This window comes from Corvus cornix, chromosome 1A, assembly GCF_000738735.6.
Source record: "Corvus cornix cornix isolate S_Up_H32 chromosome 1A, ASM73873v5, whole genome shotgun sequence".
In the NCBI taxonomy this organism is placed as follows: domain Eukaryota; kingdom Metazoa; phylum Chordata; class Aves; order Passeriformes; family Corvidae; genus Corvus; species Corvus cornix.
This window is the reverse complement of record NC_047057.1, coordinates 61,331,741-61,358,589: the sequence shown is the minus strand read 5'-3', so window position 1 is coordinate 61,358,589 and position 26,849 is coordinate 61,331,741. Positions and strand designations below refer to the sequence as shown.

At 42.1% G+C, this 26,849-nt stretch overlaps 1 protein-coding gene across 1 annotated transcript; it reads left to right on the top strand.

Annotated features, from left to right (window-relative positions):
* Nucleotides 1–287: 287 nt before the first annotated feature.
* On the top strand, nucleotides 288–26,112 carry TTLL12 (tubulin tyrosine ligase like 12). The gene is given in 15 exon segments (XM_039571448.1): nucleotides 288–433; nucleotides 6,666–6,841; nucleotides 8,798–8,996; nucleotides 10,721–10,880; nucleotides 11,473–11,606; nucleotides 15,499–15,575; nucleotides 19,994–20,110; nucleotides 20,237–20,431; nucleotides 21,991–22,102; nucleotides 22,893–22,994; nucleotides 22,997–23,038; nucleotides 23,098–23,211; nucleotides 23,640–23,708; nucleotides 25,229–25,367; nucleotides 25,590–26,112. Coding segments are annotated over 15 exon segments (1,908 nt in total). The 5' UTR covers nucleotides 288–313; the 3' UTR covers nucleotides 25,742–26,112.
* Nucleotides 26,113–26,849: the final 737 nt, after the last annotated feature.

The window sequence follows — 26,849 nt, the reverse complement described above, 5'->3', positions numbered from 1 at the left end:
AAAACGCCGGGAAAATAAATTAAAAAAAAAAAATACTGTGGCCAGCACTGCACAACGAACGCTGTCATTTTATTAAAGCTCAAGGGCACGAGAAGAACAAAGGAGAAGCAGAACCCGCATCTCCTCACCAGACTGAAGCCTCCTCAGGCCCCTTTTCCTCCGCGGCGTCTGGAACCGACCCTGCCCTCCCGGCGCCCCCGACCCCCGGTTCCAGGGCCGAACCCACGCCGTGCTCGGCACGCCCCGAGCGCCGCTCCCGCCTCCCCGCCCGCCCCCGGCGAGGCCGCCCCGCCCGGCGCGTTCCGGCCCGGCCATGGCGGGAGAGGGTGAGGAGGCTCTGGCGGCCTTCGTGGCCCTGCACGGGGCCGCGCTCCGCGCATCGCGGGTCCCGTCGCGCTACTGGGAAAGCCTGAGCCGCAAACTGCGCGGAGAGGTGGGTGAGCGGCGCTGGGGGCGGCCCCGGAACGGGGAGAGCGGCGCTGAGGGAGCAGCCCCGGAGGGCAGCCCCGAGCCGGGGGAGAGCGGCGCTGAGGGAGCAGCCCCGAGCCGGCGGCGAGCGGAGGCCGTGGGACGTGGTCGTGGAGAGTGGTGCTGAGGGCAGCCCCTCCACGCCTGGGTGAAGAAGAGAGTCTGTTGCCTAGCAGGGAACAGTGGGAAAGGCACGGTGTGGGTTGTGTTACCGAAACTGCAGCTCGGGGCTGTAAAAGGCGTCAGGTGTATTGTGCATATCTGATTTCGTCTTATTGTTGTCGGCGTAAAGTTTGAAAGCGTTTGGAGATGCCGGTAACGAGAGATGCAGTACTGGAGAGACGTGATGAACCTAAAAAACCACAGCACTCTACCAGCTACTGAGAAAAAAATTAACTATGTCCCAGCCAAATGCAGGACAATGTCCTCAACCCTTTGCTTTTTATGCGAAAGAGAATTAAGAAAAACCAGCAACAGTAGTAGTATTAGACTTGGGATGTTGCCATATGTTCCATTATGGTTTGTGTTGGCTTTTACCTGATTTTTAGGGTTTTTTTCCCAGTTCACTTCCACACAGATCTGTCATTTTTAACTGTGCCTAGCTCAGTCAGCTCATCTCATGTGTTCATGAGTTACCTGGCTTGGGCAGTTTTTTTCAGGTGAAGCTGGCCCCTGGCCCTGAACTAAAGGGAGAGTGGAGGCACAGGCACACTCCAGGATGGAGTATCCCTTTTCACCTGTGTAGCAACCGTTGCTTCCTGGAGCTTTGTGATGAGAAAGGGAAGAGAAACAAAGTCAAGAAAAGGAGTGATTTTAAACAGATTGTAAAGACACGGGTTGTATTTAAAAATTTTCTTTTCAGTTTGCCCATCTGCAGCCCAGCCTTAGTGATGAGGAAAGCTGTCTTTGATTTGTGGGAGTAAAGGAACAAGGAACTGAGGCAGGAAAGAGACGCAACCCGAAACCATTTGTCTGGAGAGTTGAGAGTGCTTGAGGGAGTCTGGAGGAGTCGGCCTGGAGAAGAAAATATGAATGAGGTGAACTTCTAGTCCTAGGGAGAGAAAGAGATCTGATAGGGGGAGAAGGCAACTAGTTAGTGGTGGTTTGCTGGAGGGCAAGATAAGCAGTGAAGAAATGGGTGAGATGGGATGAGAAGTTTGAACAGGTAGTATAGGATGGTAGGGAAGGAGAGGGGGGCTGCAGTTCTACGCCCATGTACAGGTCAAGTAATTTCTAATTACCTGAATGCTTCTTTTCCCCATCTCAGCTTCAAAGTAAGGACAGGAGAAAAGCATTGCAAGTCATGATGTGAGTGTTTATAGTCAGGAAGGGTCTGCATGTGTTCCTGCTGCTTTCAATCTGTTGTCTGGTACTGTTAATAGCAGGAATACATGTTTATTACAGAGAAGATAAATCTACATTATCTCCAGCATATGCCCAGTCACAAACTTCATGTGGAATTACACTCCCCTCAGTAAGTATTCATGCAAGTGACCTGCTGCTCTGCTTAGGTAGGAGAAGAGGACGCTCTGCTTAGGTCCTGGAAGAGGACGGAACAGAAGGCTGTATAAAACTGCTAAGGAAACGCAAAGTTGAGAGGTGTGTGTTTCCACGTGCCAGTATGAAGCTGGAGGTAGCAAACTGAATCTGTGCTGTGACCTATTGCAGGCTTGAGATTTGTGACCTGTGGCTGAAATCCTTGCTTGTTACCAGCTTTGCTGGGAGGGTGTAACATTTAGAAGGTAAAACAATAGAGTGAGAAGAGACCCGTGGTGCTGATGTTTTTGCAGAGGCTGGGATGACGAAAGGCAGAAGGAAGAAAGCACGTTCCCTAAGGCAGCAGGCTGCTCCTGCTGCTTCATTTTACTTGCAGTGGTTGCTGAGCAGGCTCTTCTGTACTAAGTGTTCCAGTGTGTGTGGAAAAACAGACTTAATTATTTCAGTGAGCTTTGGAAGATAAAGTAAGCTGCTGAGAGTGCTTGTGTCTATTGCTGCAGCTTCTGGGTTTTGTCGAGAAGGAGGGCAAAAGGATATTGAGACGATTGGGATATCTAGGAGAAGGATATCTCACTACTGTGAGGAGTGCTGTGGACTGGGATGACCTCCTGAGGAGGTAGAGACAGAGCTACAGGCTTAGTACTTAGAACTGGACCATGCAGAATGGCTGGAGGAGCAGCAGTAAAGAAAGAAAAGGAGGCGAGGGGAAGGGCTGAAAACGTTTTGGGAATCTACATAATAAAGAATAACTGAGGGGGCAAAAAACCAGTGCAACATGGAGCATAGGATGAGTTTCCTTGTTTCATGAGTGACATGGAAGGAATTTTTCATTTGTCCTAACCTGCTGCAAAGATTAAAACTTTATAGCATAGAACTTGAAAAATTTGCATCCATAGTACAGATAAAAATATCTCTTGCATCAATACCTCTAGAACCCAGCCCGAGCAGCTGTTTTCCAACACTCTCACACGTGTTTCAACACACAGAGTGAATGCACCCTCCCTCCACTGAGTACAATAAAGCCTGTGAGAAGTGGAGGGTTTGGGTTTTTGTTTTTTATTTACCTTGGGTTCTGCTGGAGCAGGTTTCCTTCTGAGAGCATTATGTAATTGGATTGCTCATTCAAAACATGCTATAACTGCTAGACTGGTAAACCTGCCTTTATTTATTCATTTTGCATTTAGCATTCAGCATCTGTTGGGAGGAATTTTTTTTTTGTGTTTCTGGCAGAAACTTGAAAAATAAAATACATGCATGTGTAATCATTCACTACAAGTGCTAAAATTCTGTTTCTAGTGTAGTGGTCGTTTATTATGCTGTTGGCTAAACTATGTATAGTATGTTTATGAGCCTGGAAAATACAGTGCCTGTATCTAATTTTATTAATAGTATTTTTTCTTCTATTCCAGCCATACATTAAGTTATTTTGCAGGCTTCTCTGTATTGCAGGAAGATTTCTGTAGCCCTGAGATGTTGCTGCAAAAGACTGCTTAGAGTTTCATCCCAGTTAGAAATGGAGACAATTAATTACTAGAAGGAATGCAGCATGAAAATATTCCTAGACTTTTATTTTCCAGAGCAGTGGAGGGCAGCCTGTTGCTCAGAGGTTACCTGTGGCCTTCAGGGCAGTTTGCAGTGTGCCTTGAAAGAATTTGCTGGAGATGCCTGTGTGGTAATTGTCATGACATGTGCCTGCTTTGGTATCAAGTTCTCCTTGGGGTTGGTTAGGTTGGAACTGCACTGAACATGAAGAGGGAGGGATTTTGTCCAAACATGTTTTACTTGCAAGCAGTTGTGCCACTGGAATGTGTTGGTATTTTGTTATCTTCTAGAGGTTATTAGCTGCCCTGGTGGAATACTTAATGTGAGGTCTCCCTGTTCTGCTTCAAGCCAAAGATTACGTTTCAAATTGGTGTGTGATCTTATCCAGCTGGTTTTTGCTTAAGGAGCTTACTTAAGATTCCCTTAATGGAGTTTCTGTGTTAATAGGTTCAGTGTGACAGCCTGGCTCAAAGGGAGGGAGGAAGAGAGGAGACACAGAACTGTCTGTGTATCCACACTGACAACGAGGTGCTTCAGCCAAACCCATCAGTGCACTACTGAACTGCTCACAAAAAGCCACCGATTAAGGCGGTCTTGAGCTGCTGTGTGAGAAGTGTGATTTGCTTTGGGTGAGGGATGCATATAATTCACTTTTACAAGGTTATAAATTTCTCTAGGAGAAATTTTTCATTAAGCATAATTCTGTAAAGGTATTAAAAGTAGAGTTGTTTTGCTAAATGCAGCTGCTACAGTCTCATGCATCTGATGATTTGTTGGAGGGAGAGATCAAAACTTTGGCTTAGGGCATTTGGAATCCCTTCATTTTTTGAAGTCTTGGGATGATGTTTAATAAAATATAAACCCAGCAGCTTCCCCTTACTGTTGTGGAAGAACTTGATATTCATTGTGGGTGTTTGGTAAATGGGTGGAGCCTGTCGTGAGCGAAGGCTGAATCTGAGTCAGCCGCTGGCTCACCTCGTATCCCTCTCTGACAAACTCCTTAAGACAAAAGATAGTGTAGGAAAACACACGCAGTGCCACGCTGCAGCACATGTCAAGTGGCTCCCCTGAGTCACAGTTACACTTTTCATTTTCTAATGACTGCCAGTCACTTGGCTGCCGTTTCTTCTGCTGGCTAATGAGGTTGTTGAGGATGGCCCTTGATCCAGCAGCAGGAGCAGTGAAGTGTCTCTTCAGGGAAGAGTGGAACGTGTTTCCTGGCACGCTGCTTTTGCTGGCTGCCGTGGGCTGGGATTAGCACTTGTGCCCTGAACCAGACCAGGGAGCTCACCCAGCTGGGAGCCAACCTGACAAAAATTAATGGTGAGCACAGGGAAGAGCTCTTCCTTTTGCTGGAACCTGCCTGCAGCTACATGAATTTCAGTGACTACAAATTTTCAAGGCAACTGTGCAGAAACTTAAAGAAGCATTGGAGGCTACTATTAGAACAGCAAGAGGCTGTGATGCTGCTTACTAGCAACTGTAAAACTAGAAATAAATTCGAACTGCTATTTTGATACCTGCTGAAGTGAAAAAAACTAAGTTTCTGGGTGGTTTTTTTAATCTCTGGTCAGTTTGTTTGCAAAGTAATTTTCTTTACCCTAAAAAAATGCTTATGTGTGTATTAGCCAACATACTGTTAGCATCTTCTTAGCATTTAGCTAAGAAGCTGTTAGCTAAGAAGCTATTTGCTACTAACAGCTAATAGCTGTTAGCTATTGTTAGCATCTGGAAGGCATCCCTGCCCATGGCAGGGATGGAACCAGGATGATCTTTTAAGGTCCCTTCTAACCCAAGACATTCTATGGCTTTTTTTTCATCTCACCTTGCCTTTCACCATCCCAGAGGAAAATACCATCCCCTGTTCCTCAGAAGGGAATTTCAGATACTTACTTCTCCACTCGGATCTGCTCTGTGAACTGTGGTTTAAGATGAGAAGTAGCGGTTGTTTCCCTGCTGACTTCTTCCCTCTTTGAGCAGTTGTCTGCTTTTTCTAGGTGACCTTTCTTCGCAAATGTGGAGTTGATTTCCTTACCCTCCTGTTGAGGCTTAGCAAAAATAGTTGTCCTGAAGAAACACTCACCTGAACGAATAAAAGCTTGTTGCTGCTGCTGGGATTTTACGACTAATAAGTTGTCAATATATAGAAGTAATGATTTTTAGTAATCTGGCGTTGCAGGCTGTGTGTGACTGGGTTTGGAGTGTTGAACCAGTAACTCCAGAGCTCACACTTTAGACCTTTCTCCCTTCCCTGCTACTTTTTAGTCATATTAGATTGAAGCAAAGGATTTGTCGGCCCATGCCTGGTTTGTTAGGTGGTGTGTAAGTGACTCTAGCAAAAAAATAATTCTCTCTGAAAGAATTTCAACAGTCTTTTGAGGCTTTACATATTTTTGTCTTCCCAAAAGCATATGTTCATTTTGGAGTGATGAAAGTTGTCAGCAGGGTCTTGGTTCTGCAAGATATGCAAGCCCACTGTTTAGCAAGGGAGTCTTGTGTGGTGCCTGCCCTAATTTCTGTATGTTCTAGATGAAGTTGTTGCATCCAGAGTAGGCAAGAATGTAAACAAACCCCTTTCAGCACCTTAGTAGAGATAAGTGTATAAAACTTAACTTTATATGTAACTCTATAAGGAATCTCCCAATTTATCTGGAAGTGAGTGAGCACTGATGGTTTCTTTTATAGGGAAAGAAGAGAGAGGGAAACAGGCTGAGATTTCTTAACTGGTTCAGAACTCAACTGGGAAAAGCTCTTTTTCTTCAGGGACCTTAATGTACTTTAGTTGGTTCTGGAGCCTGGGTAACACCTGGTTTTGCAGGTCTTAAATTACTGATTTTAGCAAAGATTGAGCAAAGGTATTCTGTTTTCACCCTCTAAAATTCTTAATGAGGCATTAAACTAATAAACAATCATTAGTAGACCTGTTGGTGCCAGAGAAACCAACAAAGCTTCCTGCCAATATTAACTAAAGAAATTTCCCAAACAAACAGCTCTGTTAAAATGTGAAAGAATAAACAGTGTTGTTCATTCATCTCTTAAGTTAAAAATGCCAATTTTTATCAGATTGCAGGGGAAAAAATATCTACAGGTGTTGCATCGTGCATATCAGGGCTCTGTCTTAACCAATTGCATGATATTTGGTGCATTTTCCATCTCAGGTATTTGATGCTGGTGACTACTTTGGAATAATGCAAGTAGAAGAGGTGGATGAGGAGGAAGAAGTTGATGAAGAAATGGAAGAACAATTTAAAAAGAAACCAAATCCTGGAAATGGACCTTGTTTCAAAGTTATTGTAACAAATGAGAATGGGCTTCAAGCTTCTAATCCCGATAGGTGAGTTGTGATTTTGAAAACAGTGTTCAGTCTTTGAGTAGTGTGAAACCCTAAAATGATAGTGACAGTTTGCTTTGAGACTTGTTTGATCCTATTCAGAAATCCTCTTTTCCAACTCTAAGACATAGCTGCATGTTTGAGGAGAGATGTGTGCTGTGAAGCACACCTTGCAGAGGGTGCTGGAAGAGCAATTATCTTAATGTCGTTCCTTTTTAAATCGTGCTGGAAGATACTTAGAAATTGCTTTTAGTAAACTCAGGGAGAAAATAGGGAAAAGGCAACCTTGAAATGATTTCTGCAGAAATAAAACAAACCTTTGTATCGGCAAGACTCTGTGCCTGTGGAAAAAAACACTGAAGGAATACTTGTGATATCCACAAATCTCATGCCAAGAAGGTACTCACAGTAATATTCTGTGGGCTAGTACATTCCCTTCAGTCGGCTAAAGTGTAATTCAAGAGGGTGGTCATGTGCCTGCATGTATAATTGAATGTATCAAATTACTGTTCTGTTGCTTCAAATCAGGTTATCTGTCATTAATATAAGGCTAAGATGCATCTATAAAACTAGAATAAAGTTGTGTAAGAAACAACTTTATATTATAGCAGTGCTTTTTGTATTCTTACTGGTTTCAAACATAGAACAGAGTATTTAATAAAAAGCATTGAGATGAAGTCATCTCTGCTGGAGATCTAAATGCAGTTCTGCTCAGTTCTATAAAACTTCTGTGAGACCTTTCGTACTTTCTAGATCTTAGGTAAACATGCAAAATCTAAAAATTTAAACCAGGCTCGGTGTGTAAAACCAGCAAAGAGTCACAAGTATCTGCCTTTACATCCCTGCTTTACCCTAAGTCATCACCTTTCTAAATGTGAGGACTTAAATTCAAAACCAGCTCCTGTGATAATCCTGGGCTTCCTTGCAGCGTTTAGGTGTGTGAATGTAGGAGCAGAACACCAACGCACCTGTTTGCTGACGTTTTCAAAGAGCTTGACCTTACCATTCTCTGGAGCCTTTAATTTTAAAACTAAATGAGGTTTCATGTGTGTGTGGAATCTGGGATACAATAATTGTTCAGCCATACTTGCCCTACGTGACAGCTGACATGTTTTTAGCTTTCTGAAATATGGGTGTTGTGGAGGGGTTTTTGTGTGGTTTGGGGTTTTTGCTAGCAAGTAGAATTCAGATTTTTCTCTGTATTGGTTCAGTCAGATGATATAACCAAAATATGGAGAACCCTTCTGTTTGAAAAACTGTGGGTTTTTCTAAAAGTCATGCAGCCTAAACAAGCGTTAAACTTGTCAAGGGAAGCGGTGCCACATATGTATAGTTTTATTTTGGGTTAGATTGTAATTTTTTTAAACAGTGCATTTTTTTCTAAAAATAACTTGGTGACACACCCCACCCCACCAAAAAAAAAAACCCCAAACCAAATTGAAACAATCAAAAGTTTTTGCTCATTTTCTTTTAATAGCATATACAGGCTTCTGATGATCTGACTTGTCCACCTGGCTTTACAGATGACAGTAGATGTGACAGACCTCGTGGCTAACAAGGTCTTCAAGTAATTTTTCAAAATAATGTGTTGTTTCCCTGCTTCAGTGAAAATACCAGGTTGATGCCTAGAGTTAATAGTGATTAAAAGGGAAGACATTTGTGTTTGTGGCTTTTAAAGGGAATAAGCTCACGAACTGAGTGTTCTTCATTTGCTCCTCATTTCCATGGAAATGCTCACTAATGCACCATAAGCTTTCTAGAACAAAACCAGAGTGTAAATTGCTGCTGGAAAGTTGCTCCTACCCTGCAATGCCACGGTGTGTGCTCTGGGAGTGACTTTGTGACTAAGAGCAGATTAGCTATCGCACCATCTACAGGGAAATGCAGCCTTTATTCAGAGCATGTGGCTGCGTGTGCGTGAGAATGCCGGGGTGTAACAGCACCCAAACTCTCCTGCAGCGTGTTCCTCATCGACCACGCCTGGACGTACCGCGTGGAGCACGCCCGGCAGCAGCTGCGCCGTGTGCCCGGCCTGCTGCACAGGATGGCCAACCTCATGGGCATCGCCTTCCACGGAGAGGTCCCAGACGAGGGCAGCATCGAGCAGGTGCTGCAGGAAATGTGGAAATACAACCAGACCTACCAGCTCTCTCAAGGGGTAAGTCTCTACAGGATGCTAGAAATTTTGGGGTGAAGACGTTCCAGGACATGGATCTTAACAAAGATCCTTACAGGCATTTCAGAGTAAACTCCTATTTGGGAAGGAGAGCAAATGCAGTGTAGAGATAAAACACACAGCAGCTTGCTACCAGCTTTCTGATGAGAAATTTTAGAGGTTATTTTTTAGAGAGAGAAGAGTCTGCTGCAAAAGAAAGGGGCTATAAGTGGGAGGTCTGTTTGTATGTTATGTTGGGTTTTTTCCTACTCAAATTTTTTCATAGTGAAGGAAAGAACCTTTCATAGAATCAGATGTTTTGCATGAAAGTGTTTCAGCAGTGCTTGCAGTTTTCCTCACATGTGCAGAGTGCTTTACAGACCAGGGGTGTATCTACACTGCCAAGTAATTCCCTGTACTAATTACTTTGGACTGTGTAAATGTTCTCTTACCCTCAGGTGAGAACCAGCTGGCTTCAGGATGGAGCCTGAGTGTTCCTAGGCATAACTTACTGCAAGGGCTGCTACTTTATGGGTGTGTGGGTAAGAGCACACCAGGTTTGGTCACCCTGCCCTCTGTAGTCCTTCAGCACTGTACCAGTGTGTCTTGAGCCTTCAAACACCTTCAAGTGCGCACAGGACATTTCTGAGAGAATACAACCCTCAGGGTTCAGCTGAAAATCCTATTGTAGGGTTTGCAGTGGAGCTCCAATGCTTTTTTGAGGTTTTTGAATTAAAGAGGAGAAAGGTGAATTCTTTGGCCTCAGCCCTATGCAGAATGGGGAGGGCTAACCCTGAGCAGTGAGAGCATGATCAGATTGCACCTATTAGCTCAGGATCTTGAGGTTGTTCTCTGGACTGGTCATCTTTATCAATTAAGCTCAGACTTAACTCACAGTAGAATCAGGTCAGAAAAATCCCTGAGAAGCAGGTTCATACTTTTTCCTTAAATAAAAGGGAGATCTGAACAGTATCTCTGAGTATTTTCTATCCTATCTCTTTGTTTCTCAATTTGTCATGAATAGCTTGTGAGTCAAATGGAATTATCTGTGGTACCACTTGAAGTGTGATTTTCCAGAAGACAGTTAATTCAAGCTGTAGTTAAACTTGTCTTCTGTTCCCTTTTCTGGGATTGTGCTGCTTGAATATCTTAAGTCTAGTCTCTCTGCTCTATTTCTGCCTCTGTGAAAAGACCACAGTAGTGCTACCAAGCAATTCAAAGTTTATTATCTCATTCAGGACTTCTTCATGGCAAGTGTTGCAGGAAGGGGCACTTTGATAATGCAGCCTCAGCACTTGCAGCCAGCTGCAGGCAGCAGTTTTGCTCTCCTTCACTCTTAAACTTCAAACACTTTTTAGCTAATTGATTCTGATAAAAACTGAAGGAAAACTAATCCTACCAAGCAGCCTTCTGCTGGTTTAGCTCTCTTAAGTGGCTACTTTGGTTCAGGGAAAGTGGGTCTGGTGGCAACAGCAGTAGCACGAGAAAGAGGATGGGAGCGTGCAGTCAAGGTGGGAGCAGGTATTCCTTCCCAGCAGTGCCTGAGTGCTGGCTTAGCCTCAGGGCTGCAGGGCTGAGACTATTACTCTGTGTGGAGCACCTGCCCACAGTCCTGGCTAGAGCAGGAATCTGAGAAGTGGGGTAGGGGCGCTGCCACTGCCTCTGTCTCACGGAGCTTTTCCTGCAGTCAGCGTGTGCGAGATGTCTCCCTCTGTTTAATCCTGCAGACTGCAGAGGAAAAGGTTCCTGTCTGGTACATCATGGACGAATTTGGATCACGCATTCAGCATTCAGACCAGCCGAGTTTTGCAACAGCACCTCTGTTTTATATGCCTCAACAAATTGCTTACACGGTTCTCTGGCCTTTGAGAGACCTTGAAACTGGTGGTAAGTGTGTGTGTCTGAGGAGCTGGGGTTTTCTTAAATGCTTGCAATAGAAAACAGGCCAATTCTTAGAAATCACTGACCATTTCACAGTAGAACAAATGTTTCAAGACCAAATGGCTGTGTTCTTGTAACACTGTCAAATATAATGTTCTGTCTGTTTGGTGTTTCCATATTTTGACATAGAGACCTTTTATCAGTCCAAAAATGTTGCTGTTGTTTTATTGATAGAGAACCTAAATCTTGCATCACTGCCTTAGTGAAACTGCCAGTTCAGTCATCTGAGGATTTTTAAAAAAATCCCTTAAAGTCAGTGTTTATAGCTTTGAGTCAAATCATCAGGCTCTGAAAGTTGGGGAACACCAGGCCAATGATTTATTCCTGTAATCTTAATCAGGGGCCACCCTATGCCTCTGTCATGTGGAGAAGATAAGCATCCTAAATAATACTCTTTTTATCACAGTTCTTTAATTATCTCTTAGTTTTTCATTTAAAGAACAAAAGTTGTGCTGGTATTGACTGTACAGCTGTCATTTGAAGATTTGCAGTGGGAGATGAAAGGCAGTTCCTAAAGGTTCTCCTGGTTTTGCTGCAGATGAAGTCACTCGTGATTATGCTCACGGGGAAACGGATCGCCTGATCAGGAAGTGTGTTTTGTTACCATGGGTGCCTACTGAAGTGGTGGATGTCAGCTGTTTTACTCCAGAGCCACCAGATGAGCATTACCAGGTATGATTTTAACAAGTTAATTCCATATCTTATCTCCATTAAGAAGAGACATGTCATGGTTTAGCATAGTTTGGGTTTTTAGTTAAAGGAGGGGCTCCATGTCTAAAAAAGCATTGCAAGAATTCTGATTTTGCCTCTTTTTAAACTTAAAGATTGATTCAGAGGACAGCCATTAAATTAAAAAAAACAAATCAAAGCACAGTGAGACAAGAAATGTGCTACACGTATATGTAATATCTAAGTGTTTAAATACTGGAGCAACATAAATGAGTTCTAATATTTTATTGCTGTATTGCACAGCATTTTTTATAAGCACACTACAAGGTACTTCATATGAGGCATCCATCATCCAGTTGGATACTTGATACATGGTCTAATAGGCTTATTGATTGGATTTGTTATTGTAGCATTGCTGTTCAGTCTTGAGTTACAGAAAGATTTGGTTTACTATTTTAGGAAAAGTTACATTTTTCAGACTGGATACTAGGCTGTGTTGTGGTTTAGAACCTTTAAATATTGGAGCAGAGACATTTTTAATTTGATGGCACTTACAAAGTACTCGTTCAGTTTGTTTCTTTTCTAATAAAGGTTTGGGATATTTTAAGGATGTGAAATTAATATTTGGAATCTCCTTTTCATGAACAATGTCTGCACAAGATTCACTTCTTAGAAGAATGAGGAAACTGATACCTATGAGGAAGATGTACTGGCTACTAATAGTATTCACAGTACAGCTTGTAAAGATGAATCTGTATCCCAGTCTGTTTCTTTATGATGGATGAGAGGCAGAAAATGCTCTATCCAGCTTGTTATTAACAATATTTAGTCAGAAATGAAGTTAACCTGCTTCTGCTAAATAAAGGTATACACTCATAATAGCTAGGCTGTCCTGTAACCTAAGTCAGATTGCTTGGTTGGGATTTTGCATTTTTGGAAGAGCTGTACTTTGCATTAACAAATGAGGAACAGCTATGCACCCACAGTTTCTCTTACATGTGTTCTCTTGGCAAAAGTGCCTTGGTCTCAGATAAGGCAACTTTTTTGCCCATGTTTTAACTCTGTTTTGGTACTATCAGGTCAAGTTAATGAACTGTGTGTGGCAAATGGGTCCAGTATCCTCCTTTACCACTCTACCTTAAAACATCTTTTCAAAGTAACCTTTTTTTTAACTGTCTCTGCCGCTGAGCTGTTGAGAAGAGATGAGAGCCCTACTGATGCTAGAACCAACCAACAGAACTTTCTTTTACTCTAGAATATCTAGCAGTAGATGAAAGTCTCAACTGGTGACAGACCAGTGAAGAATAGCTCAGGGCATGGCACATCCCTAAACACCACAGGTGACACAGCTAGAAAGAGATACCGTGTTGCTGACAGTTCTCATTATATGTAAAATAACAAGAGAGTTGTTACAGCAACATGGTGGCTTAACTTTCTGATACCTGTTTTTTGTTCTTTTACCTAATTCTGGTTTCCAACACAGACCACAAAGGCTGTAACTTAAATGATACTGTAGCTGATGATGGGGCAATGATTGCAGAAACAAGTGTCAGGGGAAGCAGCTTCTGATGAAATGTCTGGGATGGAGGGAGTATCTCTGGGACTAGGGAGATGTCAACAGCTCCCTGGGTTTGATCTGCAAAAAACAATAATGCATCCTTTGATACTGTTCTGAGAATTGTAATCTTCTCACCTTAAAAGTACAGGCTCTCCTATTCTTAGGTGACTACAGGAATTATTTTGTATTTGTCCTGCCCAATCTGTTTTAGAAGGTGTCGCGGGTTCGGTTTGTAACCAGGCAAAAACACCAATTTAGTGTAGTGGTTTGGTCCAAAATACTCATTACTGTTTATCTGCTGTGAGATAAGAATTAGGAGAAATGCAAAGCAGGCACCAAACTGGAAAGAATATAAAGAAGTTTATTAACAGACCTAAAAGAAGAAGAAAAAAAATTATAACACCTTCAGAACTCTCCTCCTCCCCCCCACCTTCCTCCCTTCTCCCACTGACAATGTAAAAAGACAACCCTTAAGATGTTCAGTCTGTTTACCACTTCCATAATAACCTTGTTCAGTCCATTTAGAAAGAGAAGTCTCTTCTTGCTCGTGCTATGAAAACATTATCACAACGAGACAGCCGCCCACTTCCAAATATTGTTCAGTCCATTTAGGAAGAGGAGTCTCTCTGCCTGCGTGTGAGTCCTTTCCCCCGACTTGCAGCTTTTCCCACAACTGCTTTCGAGGGTCCAGTCTTGAAGTTTTTTGGGGTACAATTTTAAGGTTGAGCCGTTCAGAAACAAAAACAGAGGCCCTTCTCCTTCCCTGGGAGCAAAGGGTCTTCATCATCTTCATCTTTAGGACTATCTCTGGGAGCATCTCTAGGAACTGAGGTTTTCTCCTTTCCCGTTTGGAGCCAAAGTCCTCATCTGGTTCATCTCTCCCTGTCCAAACTTCTCACGAAATTACAGCTGCGTCAGCATCTGCCTATCTCAGTGCAGGTGCTTTTGCTCACGAGTTGAACACTCCACCCCCCATATCTTCATGGAATTACAACAGGATACTCTGATATATCATAGCTTCACAACAGAATTTCAGCTTTAAGCATCTCCTCTCTCTCTTCCCTCAGGTTTTCAGCTCTTCACAGCAATAAAAAGGGTTAATCTCACCTCGGCCTTGCAGCTTTGCAGCTGGAATGTTGAATTTTTCTTATCGCAGTGGAGAGGGGGGAGAGCCGAGCCGCTCCGGCTGCCCACGGCAAGGCAGTGGGGGGGTTCCACAGCTGGAACAGGTCCATGGCTTCAGGATGGCCGTGGCCCGGCCCAGCCTGGCCCAAGCAGGGCCTGGCCGGGCCCACTGGGCCCTGCTCGGGCCCCGCAGCCACCTGTCCCAGCGCCAGAAACGAGAGAGAGCTTGGAGGGGGAGTTTGTCTATTCTTAAATGTGGATCACAGAGGTGATCACAACTTTAAGTGGCTTAGAGAATTGTCCATATTCAAACTGGCCAGCTGATAGGTTCTATCAGTTCCCAGAGGAAACTGTAAGCACCCCTTAGCAAGGACGTCCCTTCCAGGACTGTGCTTGCTAACCTATGACAGAAGGTGATGTCTAAGATCTTCGATTACCATTGTGGTTTTGCTTCTCTTTCCACTTATGTAGGATTTTATTACCTCTACCAGCCTTAAAGAGGTGCCTCTGTGACTGGACAGACACTTCACCACTGCAACTTATGGCAGTCTGGAGCAGCTGGAATTCAAAGAGCTGTTGCACAGCAGCAGCTGCTTTTGTTTCTCAAGATGTACTTCTTCTATCCCAGAATATCTGTGAGCTGCTTCCTTCGGCAGGGCATCAGCAATGATCCAAAAGTGTATTTCCTTCTACCAGTCACAGGGGGGCTGTACAGGATGGAGAGAGACTTTGCAGTCATGGTTACTGCTGAAGACTGCAAAAAACATTTTGCCCGTTTTCACAGGAGCAGAACTGGCTTCCAACCTCCTATAATTTTTTTAGTCATCTGTAACAAAGCATCATAACTAAATGGTCGGTCTTCCATTTTGTTGGAAATACAGCAACTTTGTCTTCTATTGTATATGGCTGGCTGTGATTTGAGATTTTTTTTTAATGTTTAGGAGACAAGAATTTCTCAGGGTCTTTCAACAGTGTTGATGTGCCCCGGTCTTGAAGCCTTATTTCTCGTTCCTTTTTACTGATAGGATTTCCTTCAGCCTCTGCTCTTGTACTGATATTTTTTTTTCTGAACAGCATATCACACAACATAATAGAATTGTCAAAATGTCCTCACTGAAATTCACTTGTACCAAAGAGAACAGGCCAATAAGACATGCAATGGATTCTTTCATTCTGCCTAGAATTAACTTCTTGTGGTTTTCTGTTTTCCAGGCAATTTTAGCTGAAAACAAGGAAAAACTTCCTCTAGTCATAAATCCTCCAGTTTATGCCAAAGACAAAGTTTTCAAGTACGTATTGACAAACCAAATGTTTTCTTACCAGGATTATGTGCAGTATTGCAGTGTGGTCAGGCTGAACAGCCTTTTCCAGCTTTGAACAACAGAGGGAAGGTGAAGGTGTGGTTATATGAAGCCACTTGCCTAAGATTCTGACTTACTAGTTGCTCCTGTTGGATTTATTCTTCAGAGTGAATGAATTGTCACTTACAGAATTTCTAAAGAATAAATTTAGTTTGGTTTATTGGGTTTTTTTTTAAATAAGTGGCACCTTCTGGGTGAAAGAAAAGTTGCGTAATATTTTAATGCTAAGTTACACAGTGTTGTTTTCACTAAGTATTGCTAAGGTTTATAAGATAGACTAAAGACTTGTCTTTTGCATTATAGCATGTATGTCCACAGGGGTACCTGTGCTGCTCAGTGCTGTGTGAATATAACAGACTATTCCCCTTCTTCAGATGGCATTACCAAACAGGAATCTTATAAAAACCTGGGATGTTTTAAATTGGATATGTGTTTGCTACAAAAGCGGACCGTATGCTGTGAAACCATTTCAGAAGAAAGCTGGAAGAACATTGCAAAGATAAGGGATTTTTGTGAGCAAAAGCAGTAGTGCTGCATGGCCAGGCTGCCTTGTTACTGGTTTTATTCCAGAAAAACAAACCATCGCTTAGCATGTGCTGTGAGTTGCACTCCGGGGTGTTTGACACTGGGATCACAGTTCTTGCCTGAAACATTTTGCTTAAGGGGTAAAGTTGCACTAAAACATATTTGGTAGATGTACTCACACACCAGCTTCTTGTGTTGATTTGTTATTCCCTAGATCAACTTTACGTGAGAAGGACTACTGGAAATCAAAGTCATTTTTGTGTAGAGGCGTTTGTTAACTTGCCCAGTGATAGTCAAGATTCCTTTTGTAGCTGAAATCTCTGGTTACATGACTGTGAGGAAAAGCAAAAACTGCTTTTTTTCATCTGGTGTACTCAGATACAGGAGTCAAAGGCAGATGCATTCTGAGAGAGGCAGAAAGAAATATTGAGGATGTTGGGAAATGTTGATACATTTTTCACTGCTTACCTCTTTATTTTGTATCTTGTATTTCAAGTGAATGGCATTCACATTAGGCAAGGAAGGAGGGAGGGGGAAACACATCAAATTCTTCCTGCTCTTCTTCTAAGGAATTTAATCCATGCCCAATCGATGTACTCCTAAGGGTTTTCCTCTCTTTTCCGTTATCCTTTTCATATCTGGGCAGAAGGCTGTAGGATCCTTCTCATGCTCTGAGTTTTGTCTACTAAAGTTCCTCCATGAGTAGAACAGCATCTCAGAGTCCAGATGACTGACTGGGAGCTGCAGCCTTCCAGTGCTCTTGGCCTCTTTTAAAGCTTTGAAGGTTTCAGGGCTGTCACCATGGGCAGACAGATGGGAACATATGGAGCTGAGTAGATGTGTGAAGCCTGTTAATAATGTGTGTGCTCTGCTTTGTGAATTGCTGCTGTTTTAGGGGATTCAGAAGAAATTCAAGGCATGAGGTTGCAAAGTTTAGAACCTGGAACAAATTCTTAGTCAGCTTGTATCAAAGCAGAGCTAAGACTGAGAATGGAAGATGAAATAAATGTTTAACCTGAATTCTGAAAAGCAGGGGACTGAGTACAAGTAGTTTGATACTGCAAAATTATAGGTTCAATTAGGTCTTGTAGCATAGTAACTGCTGCCCCAGGGAGATTGTTCTATCCAGCTGTGCTGATTGCTGAATGGAAAAAAAGGTGAATCAAAGAACTAAATGCTTCAAAGACAGATTTATTAGGCAAAGTCTTTCCAGTTTGTGTTGGGCTTGATCATCTCTGTTTCTTTTGATCTTCTCTTTCATGTTTCTCTTCAGCTACATCAGTTATTTTTTTTAAATGTCCAAAGAGCTGTTGTTAGGAGACAACTCTTTGTTTTGGTTGGTCTTGTCAGCTCTGTGCTGTGGGAGTTGATTCTCATAACGGCTTCTTAGCTTTAAATACTTTGAGCAAATGAAGTAACATCTAAACATATTTACCTTACTTGCATAATTTTACCAAATATCATCTTTAATCCCAGACTTTATAGCATCCCTACCAGGACTTCTGTGAGACAAGGGGAAAAACCCCATCATTTGGGAAGTATGGTTAGCTGGCTTCATTAGTTCAGTGTGTCCCTGATACTGAATGAAAGGTCCAAAATGGCTTGGCTGGTACTACAGGATTGCAGTGTAGGTGCTCTGCCATCTGCCAAAGCCAGAATAGGACTTGGTGCATTTCTTACCTGTCTGTATCTTTTTGTGTGTGTTACCAGAGTAGACACAGAAATGTGTACCAACATATTTAACTAAACCCAAGGAAAATGCCATAGAAGATCCTATGTGCTCCTTAGATAGCAGCAAAGGAATTCCTCAGTGGCTGTCAGGTGCCTGCCCTTTTAGTCTGTGTTCTTCAGTGCAGAGACCTGATTGTTTCAAATGTGTGCCTTAATTCTGGATAGGCTGAAGAACCTGAGGGACTCTGACCACTAAACTCAGTGATAGATGTTGGCAGTGAAATACATTAATTTTGCATAGTGTTTCTAGGAGATTTGCATTCTCAAACTGAAATAATCTGCTTTCCAGCGCTTTTGACTGTCCCAAGACTTTATGGTAAGAGAATAGTGTACAGAATGGGTGGAGAAACTTAAAACTTTAGAACAAATGAAATGGACTTATTTTCCTTCTAATCTTAACCTCCCTCATCTTATTACAGTGATGTTCCTGCACTTAACAAAGATAGATTGAGCTCCCCTATTTCTTTTGTGCTGCACTTTGAACAAGTCTTCAAATACATAATCCTGAGTGCTCTGGCACTGGGTCTTTGTGGAATGGTGACTTGTAGGGTGTTTTTGTAAGGAACCAGTTAGAGGTTTTCTGAGCATCTTAAATTTTAGTAGTTCTTGTGCTGCATGTGTTCTTCCGTGCGTATTTGTGTGGAGATTTTGGATGCTTCAGGACTTCATTACAGCATTATATAATTGGCCTTTTATCTTCAGGTCACCCCTTTGATTTCCTTTTGCTTCAGCAAGGACAGACAGTTGCTCCAAACTAGTGTATATTAGGGGAGCTTGTGGGTTTGGCAGAACCTGCAACAGATCCAGTACATCAGATTTGGTATTACACTTTCTCCTAGTGTGCAGACTTACAAGGACAAGTCAAGAAGCCACAAATTGCAGGAAGAAATGCTAGTGGGACTCTGTGGAAATACTAACTTTGTTCTGTTGCAACAATGAGGAAGGATTGGTGGCTTCTTTCAGCAGGCTAATTCCCTTCATCCACAGTGAAGTCCTCTCTCTCAGTTACAGGCTTCAGCATAAATAGTATAACTATTGTAATATCTCACACATGGAGCTATGCAAAGCACCTTACATACTTTGCTTTTTAAAGAATTTATTTCCCCCTGTGACTGGGCTATTTCTGCAGCTCATCTTTTTAGATAAGTGTCTCTCAGGGGAGTATATATCTTCCAGTTGGTTAATAGTGGAGGAGGAGAGGAAAGTTCCACACCTGATAAGAATAGATCTGGAGAGGAGGAAGAATACAGTAGTTTCTCATGGAAAAAATTAGTGGTTGCTTATTCTGTTTAAATGTTCCCTTACCATGAGACTGATATAAAAAACAGTCTCACTTTTTGAATCAACATGCTGAATTCTGAATTAAGTGGCCTCCCTTTAAGCTGTAAAGTCATCAAAATAACCATTATTTATATCTGCTTATTTTAGCATCCAAGTTACTGGTTTTATTTGAGAGGGAAATTTCTTAAGATATGCAACAACTTGCTTTATTCTTGGTTACATTCTGAAATGTCTGTCAGGTTTGGGTTGGGGTTTTGTGTGATTTTAAATGGGAGTGAGAGGGAATTTGTATCAAACATCAAAGCCATGTGTATTTCCAGCATATACGTAATATAGCTACTTTATATGTTTGGGTTGTTTGACGTTCTGAACAAACAAAAATAATCTTCTGAAGCTAGTGAATGAAACTGACAAGATTTCCTATGACTTTCTTTCACGTGGGTGACAGCAGGTTGATTTTTAGAGCTCTTTCAGGAGTGAAGGTATTCACAAGTTCGCTCTCATTTCTGGACTATTCAGTGGATTCATGTTAGTGCTTCTGTGTCAGGGATTTAGTCATCATGAACTGTTATATTTGTGAAGCTAAACTACCTGTAAGATTTCTGTCTCAAAATACAATTTTTTAATCTATCCCTCTTCAATTGAAGTTGTTTCTGTGTATCAAGAAGAGATTGTCACAAAGTGTGTATATAGGAAAAGCATAATTCTTGTAGAAAGTCAAACTTAAAACTTTTTTTTCTATTCAAGCATGAGTTGATCAGTTTCAGAAACTAAATTGACAGTTCTCTTAATGTGCTTCTTTCTTCTAGGGTTTTCACAGACATTCAGCAAGTCCTCAACAACCTGACACATCCCCGTTTTGTATTCACAGACAACGAGGGAGAAGCAGACATCCTCTACAACTTCTCACACTTCAAAGATTATAGGTTAATTAATTATAGGATTCATTGTTCCCCTAATAATACTTTTTTAACATTTTTTTGCTATAAAAACTGTGTTCCCAAAGGTCTCCACAACCTTCCCCCTTCACCAAGCACTTGTTTGCTTTGTAGGAAGCTGAGTGAGGAGAGGCCTGAGGTAATGGTGAATCAGTTCCCATGTGAGAACCTCCTGACTGTCAAAGACTGCCTGGCATCCATTGCTAGACGAGCTGGAGGACCAGATGGGCCCAGATGGTTGCCTCGGACTTTTAACCTCCAGACAGAATTGCCTCAGTTCATCAGCTACTTCCAGCAACGTGACAGAAGGTGACTTGTGTTTCCTCTTCCTTAGGTGTTGTCCTGTCTTGATCCCACTTTCCTCCAAGACCAGGAGCCCACATTTTGGTCTTGGCAGCTGTTGTACCACCATGAGTTAGCTCTTGCTGCATTTATATTCAAGTGAATTTTACCTGAAAAGTGGGAGCTTTTTAGGTATTTTTTTTAGGTAAGACTATTTAAGCAATGCAGTTTGAAACCCAGAAACTTTGCTGTGATTTGAATACAGAGTTGAAGTCCTTTGCTCGTTGCCTAGTCAGGATCTTTCCTCTTGTGTTTAATGAATATACAAAGCCTCAAAATGTGTTTGCAACAAGTGTGGGATTTTTTTTTTCCAGGGCACAGTAGCTGTTGTTCTTGCACTTAAGCCAGAGTGGAAAATGTTTAAAGTACTTGGGTTCTGTAAGGTTACAAAAGTAAGATTTAGTTTTAGTGTTAGACTGAAGCAGTCAAGGAGCTTTAGGGTTTTAAATCCACACTTTCTGCTGCTGCAGCTCCCTTGAAGTGGATGGAAAGTATGATTTTTGTTTTTGTAAGGGAGAAAGAGAGCATTAGCTACTGCTGAATAACCTCTTCTGTCTGGCATGGAGTATTCTGGTTGAAAGGTTGCTGCTTTGGTGACACTTGCTTATTATGGTGATACCTGCCCAGGGTTTCATTGGTCATTATTTGCTGTACATAATCTGTTACGGACTGGCATTGACCAGGAGAGAGCACACCTGCCGTGTATCCCTAGTGTGGGGTGGCTTAATTCCTTTTGAATATCTAGGTTTGACAGTGAATGCAGTGTCTGTGTAGGGAATGGGGGAAGGAGGAGATAGGAATTTTCAAACTAACTAAACAGACGTTAACTGCTATCTTCAGCTCACTTTATGATGCTTTAATAGGTTGAGGAAAGGACATCAAACATCAAGCATTATCCTGTCCTGACTTGGAAAGACAGATGGAAAGACCGGCATATTGCTGGTTTTTCTCAAGGATATCTCAAAGAATTTTGCCCCTGGAGGTGTCTGAGTGCTAGAAAGCAAGACAATGGTGGTGTGCTTTCATTTTCCTGTAATGTGAGCTGTTGAGACACTGTGTGGTTTCTTCCCAAAGAGATGAGTTGTGGTGTCATTTAATGTGAATGATTTGGAGGTGTCAGTAGGGAACCGACTTGAAAAGTTGCACAATGCCCTGCCGGAATGTTCTCAGGCTCCTGGCAGAAGGATTCCACACCGTGACCTGTGCATGTTCGTGGTGATGCTGTCCTGTTGATGGGTTGTTTTCCCCTTTTGGTGGTGTGAGATGCAGAAGGAGATAAACAGTGAGATCATGCTAGGCCCTAAAAAAAAAAAAAATCTGTGAAAGGTATCATTGCCTTTTCTCTGCCTTATGCCTAAGACTTATGCTCCCAGGTGTCAGCAAAAGTCTTAATTCTTGCAGTGTAGCCCACAGCTTTATAAAGTATTTTTTCAGGAGAAGACATGAATCCAGTCAAGTGGATCTTCAGCCAGATGAACGAGGTGGATACTTATAGGTGTTGCTCTCTCTCTCTCTCTCTCTCCCAGAGGAGAAGACAATCACTGGATCTGCAAACCATGGAACCTGGCCAGAAGCCTGGATACCCACATCACCAACAACCTGAACAGTATCATCAGGCACAGGGAAAGCAGCCCAAAGGTGAGAGAGGATGGCTTTGAACAGGATTTAAAGGGCAGAGCTGAAAAAACTGCTTCATGGAAGGAGGTCTGAAAATACAAAGGAAATTCATTTTCTTCAAAATTCACACATTGTCCATAAGCATACAGTTCAGAATAGATTCAGTTTCAAATTGGTCAACTCCAGTTGTTGCAGTGAAGTCAGCGTGATGTTGTCTTATTTAAAAAATAAAACTTGCTCTGACAATAAGGGATACTCCAGCTTGGTGCTGCTGTAAAGCCAATCCCCAGGCTGGCAGACAAACACATTGGCTATAGTTAGCATTGGTCATCAATTTGGGAACATTACTGCTTTTGTGCCCTGATTGATTGTTTTTGCTCTGCTCAGTAGCACAAAGTACCACCTTTGCCAAGAAGAGATGAATCAGGAGCTTTTTACAGAGAGCCTGCAACATCTACCTGCACCTCACAGTGTGTGAGCACTGGAGCTCGCTTCAGCACCATTTGTGGGTGGTGTGTGGACTGCAGGTGTTTTCTGGGGTGCAGAAATGCACAGAGAATTGCTTCACAATTGTTGCAAAACAACAAGGTCACCAGAGTTAGAAATCTGTGATTTTTGCAAATGAGAACATGCTGACCTCCTTGATTCCACACCCTGTTGTGAGAGTGCGACAGGAAGTCACATGGTGTATTTGTGCACGTTTGTGAGGAAAAGCTGAAGTGCAGGCAGGGGTCCCCGAAGTCCTCGAGGTGCAGTGACACTTGCATTTCACATGGGCTGTGTTTCCTGTGTTTCCTGTGCTCTGCTGCAGGTGGTGTGCAAATACATCGAGGAGCCGGTGCTGTTTGAGCGCGAGGACGTGGGGCTGGTGAAGTTCGACGTGCGCTACGTGGTGCTGCTGCGCCGCGCCATGTGCCCCTGCAGCTTCACCAACTTTACGACGTCTTCTGGCTGCGCATTCCTCCAGACAAGGTCGCTCCCTCCCTCCTCCGCGGGCACGGGGTACAGTGGGATACCTTGGAAACTGAGGAGCTGCTCTGTTCCTTAGGGCGTTTTCACTCGATGACTTGGATGACTACGAGAAGCATTTCACTGTCATGAATTATGCTCCTGGTGTGACACTAAAACAGGTAGGCAAACAGCCCAAAACATTCCCTAGCCTTTGTGTTGGTAGAAAATCTTCTGGTAGCTATTAGCAAATAACCTATTTCACATCCACTTAAACAGGGTGTTCAAAGTACCTGAAGTCCTAAGCAAATATTTTTCTAGACTCCTTCCCCCAGTCATCTGTGATTATCTAAGGTAATACAAACCTACATTCTGAATAGGACCCACATTGATAGAGACAATAAAAGAATTACAAACAACGGCAGCTTGTCATTGTCAAAGCCTTAGGGTGATCCTTTATAACAAGAAATCCTGGAACAAGGAAGGTATTCAGGAGCTCTTAATTCCCTCGTTCTTTACTTGTATTTGTATGAATGGCAAATACATTTGATGTCCCATTCTCTTGTCATTCCCAACCAAGACAGCCTTTGATGTTACTAAACTGTTTTAGGTGCACTGTGAAGACTTTATTCCTCTGTTTGAAAAACAATATCCTGAATATCCTTGGACAACGGTACAAGTAAGTCAGCAATTTATCTTTGTCATGTAAATGTTCCTGATCTGTTTGGGTTTTTTTTACCCAGCTTTTCCAAAAGTGTTGTGTTGTTAGGATTTTTTTTCTCAGAAGACTTATTTCATGTGTATCAGTTTCACAAAGGAGATCATATGTTAACCTTTACTTCAGAACTTTGTGTAATTTGCCCTCAAATACTTGGTTGTGAGAGAACTGTATTTTATAATTTGAGAATTTTATTTCATGATTACTCTATGATAATTCTCTATGTTGGACTTAGCAATACAGCTGGTCCTGACCACTCTCAAGTGCAGAGTTTCCTGTTGCTGCCCCAGCTTCTCTGTGTTAGCAGCCTTGCCAGAGGCCTGTCCCTGCGCCTTGCACAGGGACTTTTCACAAGCACACAGATAATTTTCTGATACCAGGGCATCTTTTGTCTGTAAAAAGGAAGCTACAAATACTACAGCTTCATAAAACATGCAGGAAGGCAGATGAGAGCCTTCTCATTGATGTTAATTTTTCCCCTGTGATTCGTGCTTGAAAGAAAAAGCTGAATGTGAAGAGCTGGTTCAGAAACATGCACAAAACTGAATTCTTTCATTCTTTCATATTAATTAGGAGCTGGAAGAAACAGAGTGAATGATAGTTGAGCCTTTATATGTGCATATTTATTCAAAAGTGCATAATTATCCAACTATGACTTGATTTCCTTGAATTAATTCACATTGGTTTTAACTAGAGCCTTGTATCCAATTAATGATACTCAGAATATGACAGGGTTTAAAATAGTCTGGAAGAGACTACAAGGGCTGAAAAGAGAGATGTCAAAATACATCCTGAAGGTTACCCAAAGTAGTACTTTGTGTGTTCAGAAAATAGAAAGTTTTACACCATCTTTTCATTTGCAGAGGAAATGGTTCACTGCAGTATAAACTCCTTGCTAAAATTTACACCTGTGTGTTCTTCCTGGTTTATTTCACTTTCAGGTTGGATATCTGTCTGTTTTTCAAAATACCTATATAGTACATTCTTAAAATCTCCATGTCTCCCCCACCTTTCTTAGGGCTATAAATGGGTAGAAGATTTTTCATTACAGAACTAAACAAAGCTAAAATACAACTGAATAGGCAGGAAAAAAGCGCCAGAACTTCACAGTTGTACTGCTTGTCTTCACAGAACTCTCCTGGGTTTTCTTTTTCCCCTCCTCTACACGAGTGGAGTATTTTGCATAATGCCTGAGAAGGGGGTTAATTCAAATGTTAAATGCACTATTTTCAGGATTTCCATAATATTGATTGGCTCCCCAGGAAAGCCCATGGATATTGCCAGGTGCTGAGTCCTTTCTCTGTGTTGGCATTAGGTTTAAATGCACATTTGGAAGCCAATACTGTGCAGATTTTCATCTGTTGTGTAGTGCAATTGATACAAACCCCTTTAAAACACTGTATGATTGAAGTGATTAGAAATGTGTTTGTTGCTTTAATGGAACCTCACTTCTCATTCAGAGACCTTTTTCCTGTTATTAGGCAAGTATTTTTAAGGCATTTGCTGAATTGTTCCAAGTTGCTTCGTCTAAACCTGCCCCTCTCGGCATCTGCGATTATCCATCATCAAGAGCAATATATGCCATTGACTTGATGCTTAAGTGGGACACCAGCGGAGATGGTGAGAAGCTCCTTTATTTGAATGTTGAATTGTTTATGTTTGTGGACCTTTTCAGAAATTTATTCTTTCTCTTTTAATTCCTATTGTTTTTCAAGCATTGTGAGCTGTGTGCTCTGTGCTTTTCCCAATCATTTTCTATAAATTCTGGATTAAAGACAAGTAGTGATTTGGGGTCTCTGTAGAGCTTGTATTAAGCAGCAATGTTTGTGTTTGCCTTGACAGGAAGAAGAATTATGCAGCCTCAGATCTTGGAGGTGAACTTTAATCCTGACTGCGACAGAGCCTGCCAATACCACCCCACCTTTTTCAATGACGTCTTCAGCACCCTATTTCTGGATGAAACAGACAACTGCCATGTGACACGCATTGTCTAACCACTGGAGACATGACTCTATCAATTTCCTTCTCAGATATGCTTAACAGCAGGATTTAAATTTCAGTTCTATGAGCTGCTGATGCAACTGTTTTCCTATACTGATCACCAGGGGGAAAAAATTGTATCAGAAGAATATGCATATACCATATACCATATACTGTATTGATAATCCCTTTGTCTGCATTGTCCTTGTCTTGCTTTGTTCTTTCTGTAAATCATGGTGTGTGTTGACAAAGTATCTTGTTTATTGAATATTGGAGACCTCCAAGTAGGACTTGTTTTTCAGGTAGCCTGATTGATTGATTGCTTGCTTGCTGGGAAACATTGCACAAGTTCCTTGTGTCAACATTAAAACTATAATTTACCAAATTGTGTTGGGGGTTCGTATGTCCCTTTCTTACCTACCTCTCCTATACAAAGATCTAAAAAGTTCTGGTGGGTGGGAAATAATATTATAATAGTAATAGGGTATTTCAGTGCAATGAACTATGGGGTTAATGAGACTAAATATTTTATGGATCGTCCTATTTTTCTTATTTAAAAAGAGAGAAACAAACCCCACAGTATTTAGGAACCTTGTACTGCTGGCTGTCATCCTTAGCCTGCCCCTTAAAGAAACCAGATTTTTGAGGAAGTGAGCAGGAGGCAATGTTTAGAGCAGCACAGGAATGCAGAAGCCTGAAGGAATGAAAGGGATTTTGAAAACTCTTCTAGAAGCCCAAACAGCCTTTGGACTTCAAAGTTTATGGCCTAAGAGAGAGGTATTTGGCAGTGGGGTGTCCATTTGAAACAAATCGTGCCTAATCTTTCGTCAAATCAGGGTCACTTGGCTGAAATTTAACAATTTTCTGTGCAAGTTGCAAAAAATTCTGCTGTCATATATTCTATGGGTAGTAATTATTTAAGCTAGTTTGCAGAAATTAGGATATGCTTGAGAGGAAAGTACAGTTTAAAAATTGTGTAAGTGTTCTAAACCTTGCGTCAAACTTCGCAAACGTGCAGCGCGTTATCCCTCATTATCAGGAATATAGAGGAATATTTGAGGCTGTATCAGGCTGGTCTGCAGAAACCTGCTTTGATCCAGTGACTGGAGCATAGGCTGGAGA